Source organism: Aptenodytes forsteri, unplaced genomic scaffold (assembly GCF_000699145.1).
Source record: "Aptenodytes forsteri isolate BGI_AS27 unplaced genomic scaffold, ASM69914v1 Scaffold323, whole genome shotgun sequence".
Taxonomy (NCBI): domain Eukaryota; kingdom Metazoa; phylum Chordata; class Aves; order Sphenisciformes; family Spheniscidae; genus Aptenodytes; species Aptenodytes forsteri.
This window is the reverse complement of record NW_008795323.1, coordinates 787632-806451: the sequence shown is the minus strand read 5'-3', so window position 1 is coordinate 806451 and position 18820 is coordinate 787632. Positions and strand designations below refer to the sequence as shown.

General features: G+C 41.6%; 1 protein-coding gene across 3 annotated transcripts in view; it reads left to right on the top strand.

Annotated features, from left to right (window-relative positions):
• Positions 1 to 13065, top strand: part of BCR (BCR, RhoGEF and GTPase activating protein) — a 104239-nt gene extending 91174 nt beyond the window's left edge. For all 3 annotated transcript variants that reach the window (XM_019472267.1, XM_009279984.2, XM_009279986.2), the window contains 7 exons: positions 5993 to 6052; positions 6183 to 6292; positions 7131 to 7270; positions 8777 to 8911; positions 9525 to 9630; positions 10697 to 10859; positions 11596 to 13065. In XM_019472267.1, the coding sequence (XP_019327812.1) occupies positions 5993 to 6052; positions 6183 to 6292; positions 7131 to 7270; positions 8777 to 8911; positions 9525 to 9630; positions 10697 to 10859; positions 11596 to 11685 (804 nt within the window). In that variant the 3' untranslated portion in view covers positions 11686 to 13065. The remainder of the gene's footprint in view (positions 1 to 5992; positions 6053 to 6182; positions 6293 to 7130; positions 7271 to 8776; positions 8912 to 9524; positions 9631 to 10696; positions 10860 to 11595) is intronic.
• The last annotated feature ends 5755 nt before the right edge of the window (positions 13066 to 18820 follow it).

Here is an 18820-nt window from a genome sequence, read left to right as displayed (position 1 = left end):
TCACACATCTTTTTAATACTATTGAATAACTGCAAAGGGAAGTCATAAGAGAGTCTGGTAAGATTTTGGATTGATAAGAATTATTAAAGGGGTTTATTTTGTTTTATTTTAAAAGCAAACACCATTTCTCTATTAAGAAATCATAATAATGCAACAACAAAATAAAATTACAACCTGTGGCTAAAGGTTAGCTGTATTAATGCTGTCAGCATCTTTTCCAATCAGTGGTTTTATAGTCATTTTCTTCCAGGATTTTCCCAGGTGCTTTTACATTGGCTTGTTTATTTTAGAGTTGCTAGTGTATCTAGGGCTTTCTGTTTTATTGTTGTGTTGTCATTATTCAGCCAAAGTCTGTCATGTGTAAAGGCAAGGTCTGTGAAGTTGGATAAAGTTTTTTTCCTAAATTCCCTTTAATTGAAAACTCTGGGAACATCAAGAGTCATGTCTGCATCCTCCTGCTGATAAAAACGGGGCAATTTCTGTGTTGGCTGAATCACAATGTATTGTTAAGCCATGTATTATTGTAAATCAGCAACTTCCCACTACTGGGACTTCTGACTCACCAAATTCTCTGAGCTGGAGTGATGAAGACAGTGCGTCAAGGAGACAAGAACTGTTTTGGCTGTGAAATGTTTATTAAATCTCTCCGTTACATAATGGCACTGGAGGAAGGAAGACTGGAAATTGGTCCATGTGCTCAGAAGCTTCCAGGAATGGGCAGCAATTTTAATGTCTCCCATTGCTCATATTTTCTTTTCCTATGGAATATTTTATTTACCTGTTTTTTTTATAGCCACATGCAAGAGCTTCATTACTTGCCAACCTGCAAGTTTTATCCCTGAAAAATAAAACCACAAGGTTTTAATATGGGAGAACCTCCTGTAAATGTAGAAGTGAAGTCCTCATCAGACCTTCTAGGAATGGCAGCACTGCATGTGCCGTGTTTAACTAGCCAGCACACATGGTTGGGGGCTTCTGTTACGTCTCGGGCATGAGATACAGGGAGAAGGTGCCATTCCTGGGTACATTGTGAAACTGAAATTATTGGGGATCTTGGGGGAGGAAGAAATGGATATCATCTTATAGGAGGAAGCATGAGGCTTAGTTCAGTTGTAAGCATCGGCTCCTCTCTTCCTCCTCCCCCCCCCCTGTCTGTTGTTACTTTGCAATCCACCTTCCGCACTTGGGAGGCTGGCTCTTTTGCTCTTTGAATTTGCAGCTCATGTGACAGGCACGTCCCCATGTTTTGAGTGTAGCAGCCTTTTTGTTTGGTCCTTAGACTCTGCATCTAAGTGGGCACATAGGTCAGCAGAACTGGCCTCTGCCTTGGGAACAGACTTCATGAGTAAACTGATACTTCATCCTGTGATCCATCTCCTCCAGTTGGTGCCTCCTAGAAATGCTGTTTCCTTTGTTGTTATTTTTTCTGCATGATCAGCTCAGGCAAACCATTTCCTTCTCCCTCACAGCAGTGCTGGAAAATGAGAGAGGATACGACCTTAGATCAGTCATTCTGTGGTAGCAGCACACCACCATTCCTCTGTTGCCACGCAAAACAGTCACTCTTATCTGCTTAATTATCTGGGATGTCTCATAGCAGTGCACATGGTTATTTCAGACATCTAGGTTGTTTTCCATGTAAAACAGATTGTCACATGCTGTACCTCCCAAGCGTCAACTCAGAAAACCTTTTACGCACTCGAGTTCATTTAAACAGTTTGCTCATGCAGAACAGTATCCCAGCAATGAAAATAGGGTGGAAATGAAGAAGGCAATGGGTCATGTCTAAAGGGTGATGGTGGGAAAGATTAACATGTCAGTGGGGAGCTCTGAGAAGAATGGGGTTATGGCTGGACTGGGAGTTTCCAGCAGCAGTGAGACTGACAAACATGTATGTCACATCAGTTATAATTAAAAATTGATGGGAGTGTAAAGTTGCCAAGGAGACTTAATAAAGGGAGGAAGTAATGTGAATAAACATCATAAAACACACTAACCTTAAGTTTGCGTTGCCTCAGTCCTTGCTCCCAGGCATTTCATTTCACTGATGCTTCTTCGTTTTTTCCTCTTTCTGTATGTTTTCTTTTCTCTTCTGGGGAGGGGGGGGAGGGGGAGTAATCATCAAACTCTCTGCGGTGACTTCCTAAGGCAGAGCACAGACTCCCTTGCCATGGGGATTTGTGCTTGGCTTGCATTTGCTATTGACCAGCATCCTCAGTTCGCCTTTTTCCCAGGTCCTCACTGCTCTGTGTTCTGCACGCTCAGCCTCTACTGTCTGCTATACACTAATTGTTTGTCTTAATTCAGTGCTAAGCTGCTACGAAGGCCAGAGACTTGCACTCAGAAATCCCTGTGGTGCTGAACTGCTTTGTTCTATTGTGTTTTGTGCAGGATACAGAGAGGCATTTGCTTGATTCATTAGTGAATTTGGTGCTGTAGCTTGCCACTGCAAATGCCAAAGAACAGGTCACAAGGGGACTGGAGTTGCTGGGGGAGTAAAGACAAACTGGTTTGTTTGTATTTTTCCTGTGCAGCATGCGCTTTTGGTGGGGACTGTGCAAACAAGCTCATGAGATACAGTCTGAGGGTTTTAGCAGGTCTGTCCTATTTGCATAGGTCATGGAAACAACACAATTTTTCACAGTTTCAGTGGAGATGGGACAGGTCCTTTTGTCACTCAAACCAAGCAACTGTTTGAAGGAAATGTTTAGAGGTGCAGTAAATTTCACTGTCAAATTAACGCAGAGGCACCCATTTCACAGTGCCTCCCCCTGCTTGAGCTGGCAAAGCAAGCGCTATGTGCTTGCTTGCTCGGAGCAGCCTCCTTTTGGCATGCTGTCTGTAGATTGCGTTCTTCTACTCAGTGTTCCTTCTTCCAGGTCATTGATCTCCAAATCAGGCCAGAAGACAGCATGACCCCATTTGTCACAGGCCCTTTCTATGCTGGAGCATCACACTCACTAACTTTGTCTTCAGTCTGCTTTGTAACCTGTCTGCTTCAGCTGCCCTTTCCCTGTGTTGCTCTTGCTGGCCTTAGAAGGTCAGTCATCTGTAGGGTCCGGGACTGAAAGCTTGCTCAAAGTCTAAATGACGTTTTTAGTTTCCTGTTGACTCTGTTATTTCCTACTGTGACTTTATCAGACTGTTAGACCTGATCTTCCTGTCTCAGTGTTGCTGAGAGCTTATTCAAGCTTTGCTCTTTTATTAGCTTCCATCATTTCACTTTGTTATTTAAAAAGCATCTTGGGTTTGGGTTTTTTTTTTTAATTGCTGTTGTTATCGCCAGTGACTTATGCAGGGTTGGCTCGGGTCAGCCAGACCCACTCCCTGGTGCTTGTTCTCCCTAGCTGTCTCCATTCAATACAAGCTGTTCTCCAGCAAGAGTCAAACAGCAGGTGGGGAGCGCGGGGCTCCTGCCAGCCCTGCAACAGAGTTCAGAGATAAGGGAGCAAGAAGCAGCAGCAGGTACACTCGCAATCCCTGTTCAGCTCCAGTAGTTACCCAGCAAGGAAGAGTCTCTGTGAGCTCTCAGCTCCAGCACACTGCTTTTGCTAGTCCTTTGCAGCCATATGATATTCACTCTTGAGACGGAGTAGGACTTTTTTGCCTCATACTTTTAAACAGCTATTTACTTGCTTTCATTTTGTATAGTGGTAGGAGTTCCCTGGTCATCACTGAGACATAACTGGTAATAGCTGTTAGCTTAAATAAACTGTAACTGGACCCTGCTGGACTCTTCCTTTAACTTTTTTGGCAAATATTCAAAACCCTCTTTGCCCTTCAGTCTTAAGCAGTCTCTCTCTGCTATAAATAATACACTCTCAGTGACTCCATTCTAAAAGCATATGGAAAACTGCTTCCAAGCTGGAGGATCGGCTGTGGCTGTGTCTATCAGCAGGGCTACTTTGGCAGCTTAACGAGATGACTATTTAGGCAGCTGGAGATCAGGCTTTCAGGAATACTGAGCATGGTTGCTCTTCATAGGAAACCAGACACTTCAGAAGTGGTTTCCTCTTGATTCTGGGAAAGAATGCAGTTGTTGAAAGAAACCAAACTTCCAGCACGGAAATTCAGGGAAGAACAGCCTAGATTCTGGCCAACTTGTAGGGACCTTGGCCAGCTGCACAGGCGGGGGCGGATCTGTTCCGCCAGAGTTATAAGCAAACCCTCTTGGCAAGCAGTCTGTTATTTGGGTTTGCTGAAGCACTGAAGCTAAGTACTGCTGCCCATTGGCCTCCTGGACCTCTGTGCAGTCCCAAAATGTGGGAGCTACTGGTTACTGACTATTCCTTACAAGGGGTCTTCAGGAATTTCTGCCAGAGTTGCACCTACAGGAACCGGTCCAATTCGACAGGAAAGCATGTGTGTGCTGGCAGCATCCCACTGTGGGCTCACGTCCGTAACAAAGTGCGCAGAGATAAGGTTGGCCTGACTTGCTTGTCTGTTGCTTCTTGGGGTCTCTGCAGTGTGAGCAAGCAGGGAGAAACTTTTCTCTCTGCCGGTTGTCTTTTTTTGGAAAGTGGGGAAGGGCATGGGGGGACTTGTCTCTGTAGCTGTCAGCAGCATTGGGCTAGTTTGTTAATGGTTTGAAAGACAGAGTGAGCATGATTGCATCTGAGATCTCCCAGGATAATAATGCAGCTGCCATTGTTTCAACATTTACCTCTGCCTGTCAGAGAACTCTGCTTTTGCATGGGGTTCTGCGAGAGGGAAGGAGCTGTGCTGCAGAAGTAGCTCTAGCTACTGAGTCTTTTTGTTTGCTGACCACAGTAAACTCAAAACACAGAGTCTAGTGCAGTTCCCTCCTTCTGGTCTTACTGTGTCTCAGTGTTCAAGAGCCAAGTGTTACAAAGCCATCTCAGGAGGCACCGAAGTCTGCTTGCTTTGGCTGGTACTGATTGCTGATAGAAGTCTCCATGCAGACAGGTCTCTTCTCTTTTTTGCCAGTCTAGCTTGAGCTGAGTGCCGCTCTTCAGCCATTCAGATGTGTTTGGCCTCTTCCAGGCAGTACTGGAATTGCTGGGTGATGCTTGAGTACTTGAGTCAGCTGCTCCCCAGCCTCACAACTGTCCACTCAAAAGAGATCAAGAAAAGCTGAAAATGGGAGATCAGGGCTTTGCATCAGAACATGTTTCTGCTTAATGAATTCTTGCAATAGCACGGCCCGGTGTTCTTCCTGCCTCCGTGCTCAAATTGAAATGAAAAGGAATAGGCAGGTTGAAGTAGGACAACTTTCCATGATTTCTAGGCTAATTTTCTCCATTTCTCCTCTGTCAGATCCTGACAGAGGTTTGGTTTGTTTAAAGTTACTTGTCTCCGTATGGATCACTTCATATTTCTCTTCCTTGATCTCACTGTTAGGGTCATTATGTCTTTTGAAGTCAGTGGAACATAGTCCTTCTTAGAAGCTATTAGCTCCATAGCCAAGAGCTATGAAGTTCTCCAGCCTAGCTTTTTATTTTAGTGCAGTAATTTCACACTCATCCAACCTCACCTGTCTCTAGAAAACTGCAGAGGGAGACAGTTTCCACTGTTTCAAACCAGAGTTATTTCAGAAATTTGTCCTCCCTTTTTCCGACTTCTAGCCCTGTGGGATGGGACAAATTTGGCTGTCTGTTAATGTGCCTGTTGTGCTACAGCAATGTGTGCACGCTCTCTCTTTTTTTTTTTTTTTTTTTTTTTGAAAGCTGAGGTTATTGGCTTTCAAACATGGATTTTGCTCTCTGAGGTTTCCTTTGTTGTTGAGCAGACACTGCACATGTGTTGCTGGATTTTCCATGTGTGTGAGTCCTCATCAGCCCTGCTTAGAGAACTGCACAATAGCTGAGTATCCTGTTACCTGAAACCTGGGAAACCTTGGAATGTGTGTTTTCCTATGGAAAAGAAATAACGTTGAAAGTGGTAGTGCTTTGCTCACTTACAGAAGCCTTTCAGGCTATCTGATTTCTCTGAAGTCTGTTCCTAGCTCATGGGTAACTTCCATGTTTTTCAGCTGGACCCACAGGCATTGCAGGACAAAGATTGGCAACGCACAGTCATCTCAATGAATGGAGTAAGTACGGAAAACAGAAGTTAGCACTGCTTCTGTACTCTTATGTGCTTTATTTCTTTGCTCTTCATTGCAGCATTAAAAAAAAAGAAAGAAAATGTTTGAAATGTAACAGCTGTTCTCTTTTATTCAGGTTGAAGTGAAGCTGTCGGTGAAGTTTACCAGCCGGGAGTTTAGCCTGAAAAGGATGCCGTCCCGGAAACAGACTGGGGTTTTTGGGGTCAAGATTGCTATTGTCACCAAGTGAGCTGATGGGTCACATTTCTCCCTATTGCTTTTTAGAAAGCTAACTTGCCAGTGGGTTGCACCTGCCTTTACCCCACTGAGGGATTTGTCAGTCCGGTCTGCTTCATTTGGGTAGTAGTGTAGATGACTGTGGCTGTAGAAAAGAGATGCTGTGTATTCTCTGAGCTTCATTTTGTGCAGGGGAAAAAAAACAGTGTGCACTCAGGCTTTGAAATTTTGGGTGTTTACTTGCAGCATATCACTCTTCTGAGTTCTGGAAATACCCCTTGCCCTTTTACTCTGTAGTTAGCTGACTTGGTCACAAATTTCCAGAGCCACTGAACAGTGATGTTTCCTTTCCATAATGGGAAATGTTCAGGTTCTTTGGATCCTGTGGTATTATTTTAACCCCTGATCTTTTGTCATGAAGCGTTTGCCAGAAGAAACCTGTTTGTTCTGTTATATAGTTTGGGAAGTGTGGTATTTCCTCCCTGTGGAATTGCATTGATTTGAAAGGAACAGTGTTGCTATGTATCCAAGGACTGTTTGGGAATCCTCTGATTACCTGCACAAAGTTGCAGACTCAAGGGGCACTAGGACCCGGCCAGAAGCTCAAGTACTCAGGGCAGCTGCAGAACAGCCAAAGCCAGGCTGAGACACTCAGAAAACCCTCTGCAGTTTTAGAAGGAGTCTTTCAGCTCAGTCTTGATTGCCTGCTCAGACTTTCTCCCACCCCATTTTCCAGAAGAGGTTTGCACAGCAAAATGATGGGGTGATTTCAGCCAGCCTGGCTGCTGGGGGTAACAAGCATTGAGGGTATGGGCTGTACTGAACTCTTCTATCTGGCTTTCTTAAGGAGAGAGAGGTCGAAGGTGCCTTACATAGTGCGGCAGTGTGTGGAGGAGATAGAGCGGCGTGGAATGGAGGAGGTGGGCATCTACCGTGTCTCTGGGGTTGCAACTGATATCCAAGCTTTGAAAGCTGCCTTTGATGTCAGTAAGTATTTGCGTCTGATGTTTTCCTTTGCACTGTGAGAACCTGCGTGAGCTCTCTGTCAGGTGGCTGTGCTATTTTTAATCTTATGTTCCCCAAGAAGCATTAAGAGGTAGAGATTCTCGCACAAGGAGAATCATTTTAACCCTGGCTGCATGTTTTATTAATATTCTTCAGCTACAGATATAACCCAAGACATACAACGGGTGGATCCTTATACCAAATAACGCATTTGCTATTCTTCCCAGCAGACATGAAATGGTGGGTTTGCCTGCCTTGCCAAATCTTTGTGAATGGCAGACACCTTCCCCAGGGGAAGTGGCAGCAATCAGAAGTCATAACTTCCTCACTGTTGTGAGGTCTCCAAATTAATTGAAGTCCTTGAAATTAAGAATGTTTTGTGAAAGGAGGCTAGCAAAAAAAAATTTCTAAGGTTGATTAGGAAGGGTGTTCACGAAACTGGAGTTGGATCATCCGAGCTCCCGAGTTCTCTTCTTAACTCTATGTCTAGATTGATGTGTGCAGATTGTAAAATCAGATAATTTTGCCCAATCTTTGTAAAGCTTTCTTTGATCTTGAGCAGAAGAGGGCTCCTTACTGGTGCTGCATTTAAAAGAATGGCATGCATGTCCCAAAAGGCATCCAAGATCAGGCAGATGAAACACCTCCAAATTGCTGAGGTACAAAACGTGAAATTCTGCCCTACGTCCAGCTTCCGCATGATGGTCCAAGGACCGTTCAAGCCACACTCGAGCTCCCTTTTGATGCAAGCAGTCGTGAGGCCTGTGCCAGGTGCCCAAATTCACCCTCCCTGCACTTTTTCTTCACTTATTTTGTGAAATTTCTTCCTTCTTGTATATTCTTTTCAATCCCTCCAAGCTACCAAACACGTTGATTTATGAATCTTCACTAGTGCAAGTAAGGATGTTTCACATTTTGAAAAACAACTTTTTTCATTTATATTAAATGCTGTTTTACACTGAGCTTCATGAAACCAATGCTGGTTCTGATGGTTGATCTGTTTGTTTTACAGAAAGGGGGTGGTTTTGTTGTTCTTAATAGTAAAAAACCTGAAATGTGATCCCTGAATTGCCTGTGTACTTTAGCTACACTCAGTGGGGAGTTAGACAGTCTGAGTCTCTTCTTCTAAGCTGTTAGAGGCAGGGAATTGGAATAACAACTGTTGTCACTAACAAAAGTTGAAATGCATATACATACAGTCAAGCAGGGCTTGTTTCAGTCAGGCCGAGGTCGCTGGCACAGCATAACTGACCCTGGGTAGTGTGAGGTTCCCCCTACTTGATTTAAAGCTATAAACTGTTTGCAGTCATTTGCGCAGCACTTCCCAGTTGTCAGAAGGTAGCTCATTTAATGTGGAGAAATGTAAACAGGAAAACTCTCAGCTCTTTGGGCAAAGACAAAGGATAAACAAAGAGAGCCAAAGCAAGAAAAAGAATGAACGCAAGGCCAGCAGCTTCTTTACCCTGCTTCCCCTCTTCCCTCTTTCAGATAACAAAGACGTGTCAGTGATGATGAGTGAGATGGATGTCAATGCCATTGCAGGCACCTTGAAACTGTACTTCCGGGAATTGCCTGAACCCCTCTTTACAGATGAACTGTACCCCAACTTTGCTGAGGGCATTGGTAGGTAGTAGCAGAAATCACCCTTGATAACCGGGTCTGTGTTAAAGACACTGTTCTGTAGGAGGCTGCTCCTAAAGCAATACAAAAACCTTATTTATAATGTCGGACAGAAGCCTGGAACAAGCTGTTAGGGAAGTGAAATGGAGCTCAGAAATGAGCGTTGGAATGACATATTCTTCCTATGAGCTTGAATATGGGCAATTGCCATGCCTTTTTGTAAGTTGAAAACATCCAGGTTTCTGAAGGATAGGTTAAGAATAGAATGACAGCCTACTTGTTGAGGCTGTGCTTGCTGTTTGCCCCATTCAGTCTTCCAGGGAAGCCCTTTTTGGGGGGGATATACCTTGTCTTATCTTGATGCAGGGGAAAAACATCATAATGGTTGAAAGTCTGAAAGCGCTTGAACTGCTTGAGTGAAAAGGATTCTCTACATATCTATGAAATAAAGGAAAGAGATCCTGTGGGGTATTGATGTGCAACTCTGACCTTCCAACCGATGATGTAATTACAGTCCATTCAGGACCATCCATATCTGTTGGTTTGGGAAATTACACAGTCGGTCAAATTCTCGTTCACTGCCTATGGTGATGGTTTGTTATTTTCTGTCTTGTAGCACTTTCAGATCCTGTTGCAAAGGAAAGCTGTATGTTGAATCTATTGTTATCGCTTCCAGAACCCAACCTTGTGACATTCCTTTTCCTTTTGGACCATTTAAAAAGGTAATATGTGGATCCTTTAGACACGTATTTAATGTGTAAAGCATCATTATTTTGAAAAGAGGAGCCTTTTCCTTGAATCTGTGCTGAATCACACAAATGAAGAAGCATTTGCTGATTTGCTGTGAATGCTCATCAGATAACTATTGTCTCATACTCACTTAGTGTGAGGCACTAAATCCTGAATTCCATTCCCACTTACACTGAAAGGATTAGAACTGGAGGAAAGGGGTAACAAAAGTCTCAGGGCTCATCTAGTGCAAATGCAAATTCCTGCTGCAATACCACTGCAAAACTGCACCTGCATCTGGATACAAAGATCGGGAAAGGTTTTAGTATAAATTGTGAAGCTTTGGCCGTGTTTAAGGACTTGTGAGCCCTGTCTCAAAAGGCGTCTGCAATCTAACATGATACATTTTTAAAAATTCCAGCACTTCTGCTAACTGGAGTTGTCAGTTCATTGCTTAGACTTAGTCTTTCTGATCTTGTCTATCTCTTTGTAATACGGTTGTAACTGTGAAAAAGTATTTCCGTGTGTTTGATATTAATGCAATAAGCTTGCTTAATACATGCACCGTGTGTTAATTTACATATGTATTTTGTACGTACCAGAGACTGTCACTAGAGAGATGAGAGATGATCTTGTGTCTGAGGTTCTGGATTAAAATCCAGGAAATCTGGGTTTTACTTGTGTTTCTGCTGCAGACTTGTCTGCCGCAGACTTTTCTGCCCTTGGGTAAATTTTTTAACCTTTGTGCCTCAGTTCCTCACTTACGAAACTGGGATGAAAAACGTTCCTTTATTCCTGTCCCACTTCTGTCTGTCCAGACAGTAAGCAGCAGCCCCTTTCCCAAGTTTAAGCCGTGTCTGTAGAGTGCCTGGAGACTGTGGTAGTGTCAGATCAAGGTATTTGCTTATATGTAAAGTTCATTTAGGCACATATGGAGAGAGAGTGGTTGATTGAATGTATCTAAAACTTGTTACAAAAGGAATAAATATAGTTTCTCACTTAAGGACACTTTCAAACTCAGATATTTATAAAGATCTGCCTTGTTGTTTCCTCTCCCAGGGTTGCTGAGAGGGAAAGCATTAACAAGATGTCCCTGCATAATCTTGCAACTGTCTTTGGACCAACGCTGCTCAGACCTTCAGAGAAGGACAGTAAAATCCCTGCTAACCCAACCCAGCCTATCACAATGACTGATAGTTGGTCACTAGAAGTCATGTCCCAGGTAAAATCCTAAATGTGCTATTGAATCTTGTGAAGACAGTATCCAGGAAACTGCAGTCCTCTAGCAAGGCCTGGGTCAGCCATCTTTCTGTGTTTTCATGACAGTTTTTTTGAGAAACATAAACAACTTTCACCCTTCCACAGACATTTTAGGCTGTTTGTAGAACTCTGTTTCTTCAGGCAGTTCAGTTTGCATCTGTACTAATACAGCTTTTCATGAAAAGATGGCAGTATGCACGCAATCCTGTATGTTTCATGATTTTTTTGAGAGCTGTCTCGCAGTGCCACATTGCTAGCCTGGGATAAAAGGACCATCAGTGTTTTTCCACGATGCTCCTCACCACCTTCACTGATGCACAACAAAATTCTTTGCTGAATTCAGATTTCTTTGGCTACTGCTGCCTTTTGAAGGCGATGCAGAGAATTCAAACATAGAGGCTGTGTTAGCTGATCAGGCTGTTTTGTACTTTCTTGGTTGAGTAACGGCAAATTATAGATCGGATTTTTGCAGTGTGGTGGAACACCAACACCATTGTTATATCCTGGAAGCTGAAAAGAGTGTCTCTGAAGCACTGCGAGTTTTAATATTCCTGTTATTATACACTGTATTAAAACAAATACATAACTGCAGGATGTTCCTGTGGAGAGAGCTGTAGGCATGCCTGCCAACTCTCAAATAGCCAGGATAAGAATGAGTTAACAGAGCTTTATTACTACCTCTTTCTTTCTCTTTCCAGGTTCAAGTTCTTCTGTACTTCCTGCAACTAGAGACTATCCCTACCCCAGACAGCAAGAGGCAAAGCATTCTCTTTTCCACAGAGGTGTAGGTGCCTGTGATGCCAACAGGACACAAAAAACTGCTCTTGGCATAAATCTGCCACACCTGAGAAAAAGGAGACTGGTGTTTCTTCAGACATTACTGGCCTGTTCCTATCCTGGGGAATTATGGCCCTCAGTGCTTCTGCTGTTTGTTAACCAGGGACAAGCTGAAGAGAAGGGAGAAAAATCTCTGCTTTTGATTGGTAGGACCAGAACTGAACAGGAGATGGAGCTGTGCAGAATCTCCACTAGAAGGAGCAATAGACACTTGAACAAATGCACCACAGAGTGTGGCTATTATTCTTCTTGGGAATGTGACAGAAGGTATTCCTCATTTTATGGATTTAACTTATCATAAAGAAACTTCAAGATTTCTACTGGATGACTTGATAGGATACCCCTTTTTGGGTGAGGGGGAGTTAAAGGATATATCACAACTGTGTCTTTAATAACTGCTGGTTTTAAAGTACTGTTCTAGGCCACAAAAATAGCATTGCTTTGCAAGAGGAGAGGAGAAGGGAAGGGTCTGGGATCTAAGATTCCCTCCTCAGAAATTCCAGTCTTGATTTGAACAGGGCTCTAAAGAAATGAAACAGTTTTGCGTACAACTAGAACTGTTGGTTGGTTTGGGGTTTTTTTTGTCTCACCCACCCCTTCCCTTGCAAATGTTTATACAAACTCTAGGGAAGGAGATGCCGTGCTCTTGCCTATGTTGCACTTGTCATGGGTTTTCTTGGGTTAAGGGAGCCAGACCCAATGATGTTACACTATAAATAGAGCAAATTAAAGAGAGGCAGGGAGGATTAGTCAGTGATTCTGTTTGTGATTCTGTTGTTTGTTTGCATATAAAAGCAGGGGCAATATCCAGACAGGATTGCTAAATTCCTTAGACCCCACCAAACGTAATGAAAATGAACTGGGAAGACTCTTAATTCCCAACACTCCAAAGAAAAGATGTTATCACTGCAAAAATAATTGAGAAGGAGGAGTGGGGGGGGGGGGGGGGGGAATCAACGGCTATCAGTTTGGCTGACTGCTTACTCCAAACTTTTATCAGAACATCTTTTTTTTGATACTTGAATTTTTGGAGGCTTTGTACATTGCTTCTACAAGAGTCTTTTTCTGATAGATAAAAATACTTTGGTAAAATGTGTCAGAACGTACTTTATGGACAATCTAGCAAGTAGCATGCATTGTGTATTCTCCAGAGATTCCAACCCTGTTTTAAAAAGGAGCAGTGAAGAAATTTCTATGGAACTACATACAACAGTACAAAAGGTCTAGCTAAATACCAGCTTTGTGTTCCCCTGCCTAAATCAGCTAAAGCCACAGGGGTTACGTAGGCGTAAAGGGCAGCAGTATTTGTCTAGGGAATTGAAAGCATAATCTAATTGCTGGTATCCAGAGCAAAGTCCAACCCTGTTTTAAAAAGGAGCAGTGAAGAAATTTCTATGGAACTACATACAACAGTACAAAAGGTCTAGCTAAATACCAGCTTTGTGTTCCCCTGCCTAAATCAGCTAAAGCCACAGGGGTTACGTAGGCGTAAAGGGCAGCAGTATTTGTCTAGGGAATTGAAAGCATAATCTAATTGCTGGTATCCAGAGCAAAGTATTCTGGCTATGAAGCAGTTGTGCCAAACATCGGGGGGAGGGGGGGGGAGAAGCGGTTGCATTTTCATAAACTACTCCAGCCCCCTGTACTTCCTACCCAGTTATGCAGCATCCATTTAGTGGCATCCATCCATCATCATCCTGGCGAGAAGAAAAGTACAGCTTGATGACAAGGGAAGGAATCGGCACAAGAAGGGGAGGGAGGGACAGATTTTGAAAGATTGGTACAGTTAGGTTGTCAACATCATTTGAGGGGAAATATGACAAAGAAAGCGACCCCTGTTATGCTGAATTTCACATTTTCTGATGGGTGATCTGCAGCCTCTCAATTAAAAAAAATATAAAAGGAGTCGTTCAAACAAATGGAAAGAAAAAAATTAAAGGGAAATGATTTTGTAGTCACTGTAATTCTGACTGCTGCATAATATTAGAAATTATTGTACTGTGAAGTTGCAAATTCAAAAAGGAAGAAATATAAATTTCAATTTTGTGAGTATATCAATATTTTTGCATGCTTTGTAAGGATTCTTATAGGAATTTAATATTGCTTAGTATCCCTCCCTCCTTAGGTCTGGGAGCAAACCTCTTTGTAATGTAATGTACAACTAGAAATTCCTTCTCTCTTGTATGTATTTTCACCACATTCCAACTTCTGAACCCATAAACCAGAAAAAGTGTTTATAGTAGGAGGTGCTTTTTTGGGGGAGGGAGGGAATGAAGGCAAGGAAACTTGAAGGCTTAAGATTTTGATTTTTTTTTTTCTTTTTTTGCCTTTTTGAAGGTAAAAATTAGTCACAAATCCTGAAAAACATTGACTTGAGAAAAGTCACGCAGACCAGTAAACCACACTCTATGGTTTTGTTTTTATGTATTTGTTCTCATTTTTACATAGCGGATCTATAGCAATCCTTTTACTGCGAGCTGCACACCTGCCCATTCCACGCTGCTGTTTGATATATCTGAGGCAGTAGCACTGCTGATGACTTCATTTAAAAGGAAGAAAACCCAACCAAACTACTCCAGGTGGTTGGGCGACAGCCTTTTCCTTTTGGTGTTTGGAGTCCATGGCTGCTCTTCGCAGTGTTGAAACTGGAAAGCAATACCATAATGACTGTGCCAATTTACTTTTGCCCAACTTTTTTATTTTTATTTATATAGGGAGTTAATTTTAATATTAAGTTACTGATCTATAGTATGTAACCATGAGAAAATTGCTTTTGCTTTGGTTACTGTTACAGGTTGTTGCTTTTAGTCTCTCATTACAATGCTCCGTTCTAATGTAACATTATCTAACATGCAGGCATGTGGATCAGGGAAAAGAAGTTAATTTAACTTAACCCATTAATTATTGCTGTTAAGTATGAATATGTTTTCCCCAAAGCTGGTAATTTTGGGCTGGAAAAGATAGTGCATCTTATTGCTGATGATGAAATCATGGACTGATTTGAAATACGAGAATTGATTTCTTGAATTTCCTTTAATTTTGCAATTAAGTTTTTTCAAATAGTCTTATGTTTTCAGAAATTAAGTATTTCCAAAAGGCTTTTATGTTCTTTTCCCAGGGACGTTGGTTGGGTTTTGGGGTTGTTTTTTTTTTACTTTTTTTTTTTTTAATAAGACTTATTGTTCTTAAAAAAAAAAAAAAAAGGGAATCGCAAAACTTGGCTCTAGAAAAGGCCTTCTGATTTCTACTCTTACATATTCCCTTGCGAGTTGTGTCAGAAAACCTAACACTTCCATTTTCTCTATCAAAAAGGTACAATATAAACAACATAAGAGCAAACTAGCAAAAAATTACCCTTTACACGTGCACTGGGAGTTTATGCTCTTTCAGTTTCTAGTGTATTGGAGAGACCTTTCTAAAAATATAGCTTTCAGTAACAGGAATCTGAAACGTTAAAACTTTCAACTAAAGAAATTCAGGTGATTAGGATAGTCTGTGTATCTCCAGTTTAAGGAGAGGAATAAGCATCAGTTTCCTAGCATTTAGAAACTATTTTAAAATTCTCATGGATTTTTTTAACACTGAGTAGGTTTTTAAGTACAATTAAAAAAGGTTAAGTAAAGCAAATGATGGGAAAAGTTTTCAAAGACAGAGAAGAAACAACAGTTACTAGGTCAGTTTCAGCTTTGTGTTTGTGTGCGCGTTGTATGGGAGGGGAGTGTCTGAAACCAAATTGAAACACATCCATTAAAATGCTGCTGGTGTTCTTTATTCTTGCACAACTTTAACAAGTTGAGGTAGTAGCTAAGCTATTTCGGGCTGTATTTTAATGCTGCTATTTTTCAGTGTATCAGCTAAGGGCAAAATACAGCAGTGTGTTGTCTATGTTTGCTGATGCCCACTGCCTGCCTCGATTCTGACCTTCAGTTGCTAGTACAAGGCAATCAGCATGCGCCGTATGAAGCAAACCTGCAACTTTTTTGTTGGCCACAAGGTGGTGGAACCACAGTATGTTCATGGGAGATGCAGTATTTTTACAGTTTATTCATTTTACCTGTTTAAAAATCTGTTTTATGGTTGTTTATGTTGGGTTTCTATGAGTTTATTTAAACAAATGTACTGTTCTTTAAAGCATACATGGATCTCCAAATTTGTTTGTCACCCTTGAAACACTGGAAGGCATCACAATGTGTTCATTTATCTTAACGTGCCATTCTTTCAAGTACGTATAAAATGTAAATTGACCAACATGGCTTTTAAAAATGTTTAAAATCTGATGGCAAAAAACCAACCCTCTCTGATTCCTCACCAGTTAATCCTTTTGTTTCGGTGCTTGGTTATCTACTGGGATAACATTATCAGATGTGGCATTCTTATTATGGAAATTTTAGTAAGAAATGGGAAATGTTTTAAGAAAAACCCCTACCCTTTCTTTTTTTACTTGAATTCAAGAAGACGGGGACTTGTAGTAACAGAAGACCAATACATTCATCCTAGATTTAAGGGATTTGCTTCTGTTCATTGAAGAAGAAAAATCTGGAGGGGCCATTCCTAAGTAGATACAATCAAATTAATCAAATTCTTGGTGTAGTTAGTAAGTCGCTTGTTTATTACCTTTTAAATTTGTAGTCCAGTTATGTTTTTCTTTGTAAACTTTGCTAGCGTTGTCATAGTACTGTTACTGGAAAAATAAGTCTGATACCATTCACTTCCTTTAACATCGGGTATGTGCAACTGAGATACTGGAGCCTTGGATTAGAATTAGCAATTCTCCATTCTGAACTAGAATGAAATGAATGTTCATATGTCGTCTATGAAATTTCTCACCGAATAGAATTAAATACATGGATTGCCCTTAAAACCAAGAGAAGCTCTAAAGGAAGCACTTACAGTTAATGATTATTCCTTAACAAGGTTTTAGGGAAGAAAAGTAACACAAATGGAAAGGAGAAGCGTAAATAGGAATTGCTTTGATCACATGGTCTGGAACTATAAAGTAGTCCTCATTTCACGTTACAGAGGAAGGCTCATGCCCTAGATAACGTGAGCAAAGGCTGTCTTGAATGGTAAATAAACATTAATATAGGAATGCCAGGAATTTAGCTACTGTAGCCTCCCAGTTCTGATGTGCTGCAACCCCTCTTTCTTGCTACTGAAAATTCACAGTTCAGTGCTAAGAAAGCAAAGCTTGTTACTTGCTCTCTACCTTCCCCCCCTCCAGGGCAATAGAGAGGGAGGAGCAATAGACTCCGTGTATTACCGTAGGTGAAACACCACTGCAAAGAAGGACAAAGCTAACAGAACCAGCAAGTCAGACTATTGTTTAAGCTAAAAGTCTGTTTCTGGGCTGCAAGGATAAAATGCCATAACGTGCTATAGTGATGAAATGGTTGAAACAGTAGGACCAAAGCAAACCTGAGTGTACGTGCTATCTTGATTCTCCTCCTTCCATGACCATATCACTTGATTTAGGCCTTCCAGGTCAAGCAAATATGTAAGTGCTATTGCCAAGAATTAGAGAACTATGAAATGACCTAGTTTGCTTCCACTGTTGATTCTCTTTGTGTTACTATCTCATAGTGGAATTGCGGGAGACCACTGTAAAAACATGCAGGTGAACCATGTGAATAATTTTCCATGTCACTTATTTCTTACTGTCATGTTTCACCTTTCAGTAAGAAAGACCCCTCCTTTTCCAACAGGAACAGCTTCCCATCATTCTGTACTGTAGAAACTACCACACCGGGAGGTTCAGTTTGTAGCAAAGCTATCCCTGGAGATAACTAAAATATTTCCAGTCTTCTGGTGCAGAATGGACCAGGTACTGCTAAAGCTCTGGGCTCATGTACGCCTGTTTTGTGAGTTAAGTAAGATTCTATAATTTATACCTGTTCAAACATATTTGGGAATTAATATGATTACAGAGTCCCCAAGCCCAGCAGAAATGTTTGCTCTACTGCTGTCTTAATTGCAGTCATGTTCAAATCCTCTTGTCAGAAGCAGTTCATCAGAATGGAGAAAACTTTTTTTTTTTCTTTTCCACTAGAGCTTTTGTTTGTTTAACTGTAGCAGTATTTTTCCCCGGTGGTTAAGATATTCTGAGAACCCAAGACATTCTACAGATGAACCATTTCTCTAATCTGCAGAATGATTTATATGACGAGGCCATTTTATATCCCTGTGGATGTACGAAAGGGCAGGCATGTGTACAAGACAGCTTCCTGCCTGGAAGGAGAATACAGCAGCTTTCTGCGGATGACCCAAAACAAGGATCACAACGGGTAGAGCCCACCAGTGAGCAGATGGCCTTGGTCCTTAGATGCTCACATCTCCCCTGGGGCAGTCTCAGTGAGGCCCAGGAGGCAGTTACGGGAAGAGACTCCTCCAGTTCCTTCTTACTGTGCCTAATTGAATGATCAAATGCCAATCTATGTAGAGTAGCTCAAATTTCCTCCATTTTAGTCCCATTTTGGGAGAAATTGGGACTACGCTAACTCTAGGGATTATGCAAATACTCAGCTGAAAACTGATCCATATCTAAAAACTATTTCATGTATAGTAGGTGGTAATGTAAAAGCTGCCATAGCAAAAGGATATTTCTTCACAACAGCCTCTCCTTATCCCTTCTTTACTGCTTCTCACAGCCTAAGAGAAATCTTGTTTTTGGCTTCACAGTTACATATGAAACTTGTGGAATCCCGGATAAAACTTAGCTACGCAGGGACAGATGTTTCAAGAGTTGGGATATCCGTACTAAAAGTGATTACCAAGGCAGCAAAAAGAGGGTAAGGAACTGTTACGTTGGATGACTGAGAAGCACCACAATGAAACGGTGAATTTAAATATGATCTCACAGCGGGACACTGTGAAATGTTGTCCTTCCTGTGTCTGTCCAGCAAAAAAAAATAAAACTAAGCCTTTTCTTGCCTCTGTAAGTTGTGTAGTTTGTTCTTATCTCTAGTATTAGAAGTGTTTATAATCCATGAAGAATTCCAAGCAAAGGAGTTAAGACTATTTATTTAAATATAAATACAATTAAATTATATAACGAGTGCTAAATTATCAGGTGTAGAAGACAAACAACTT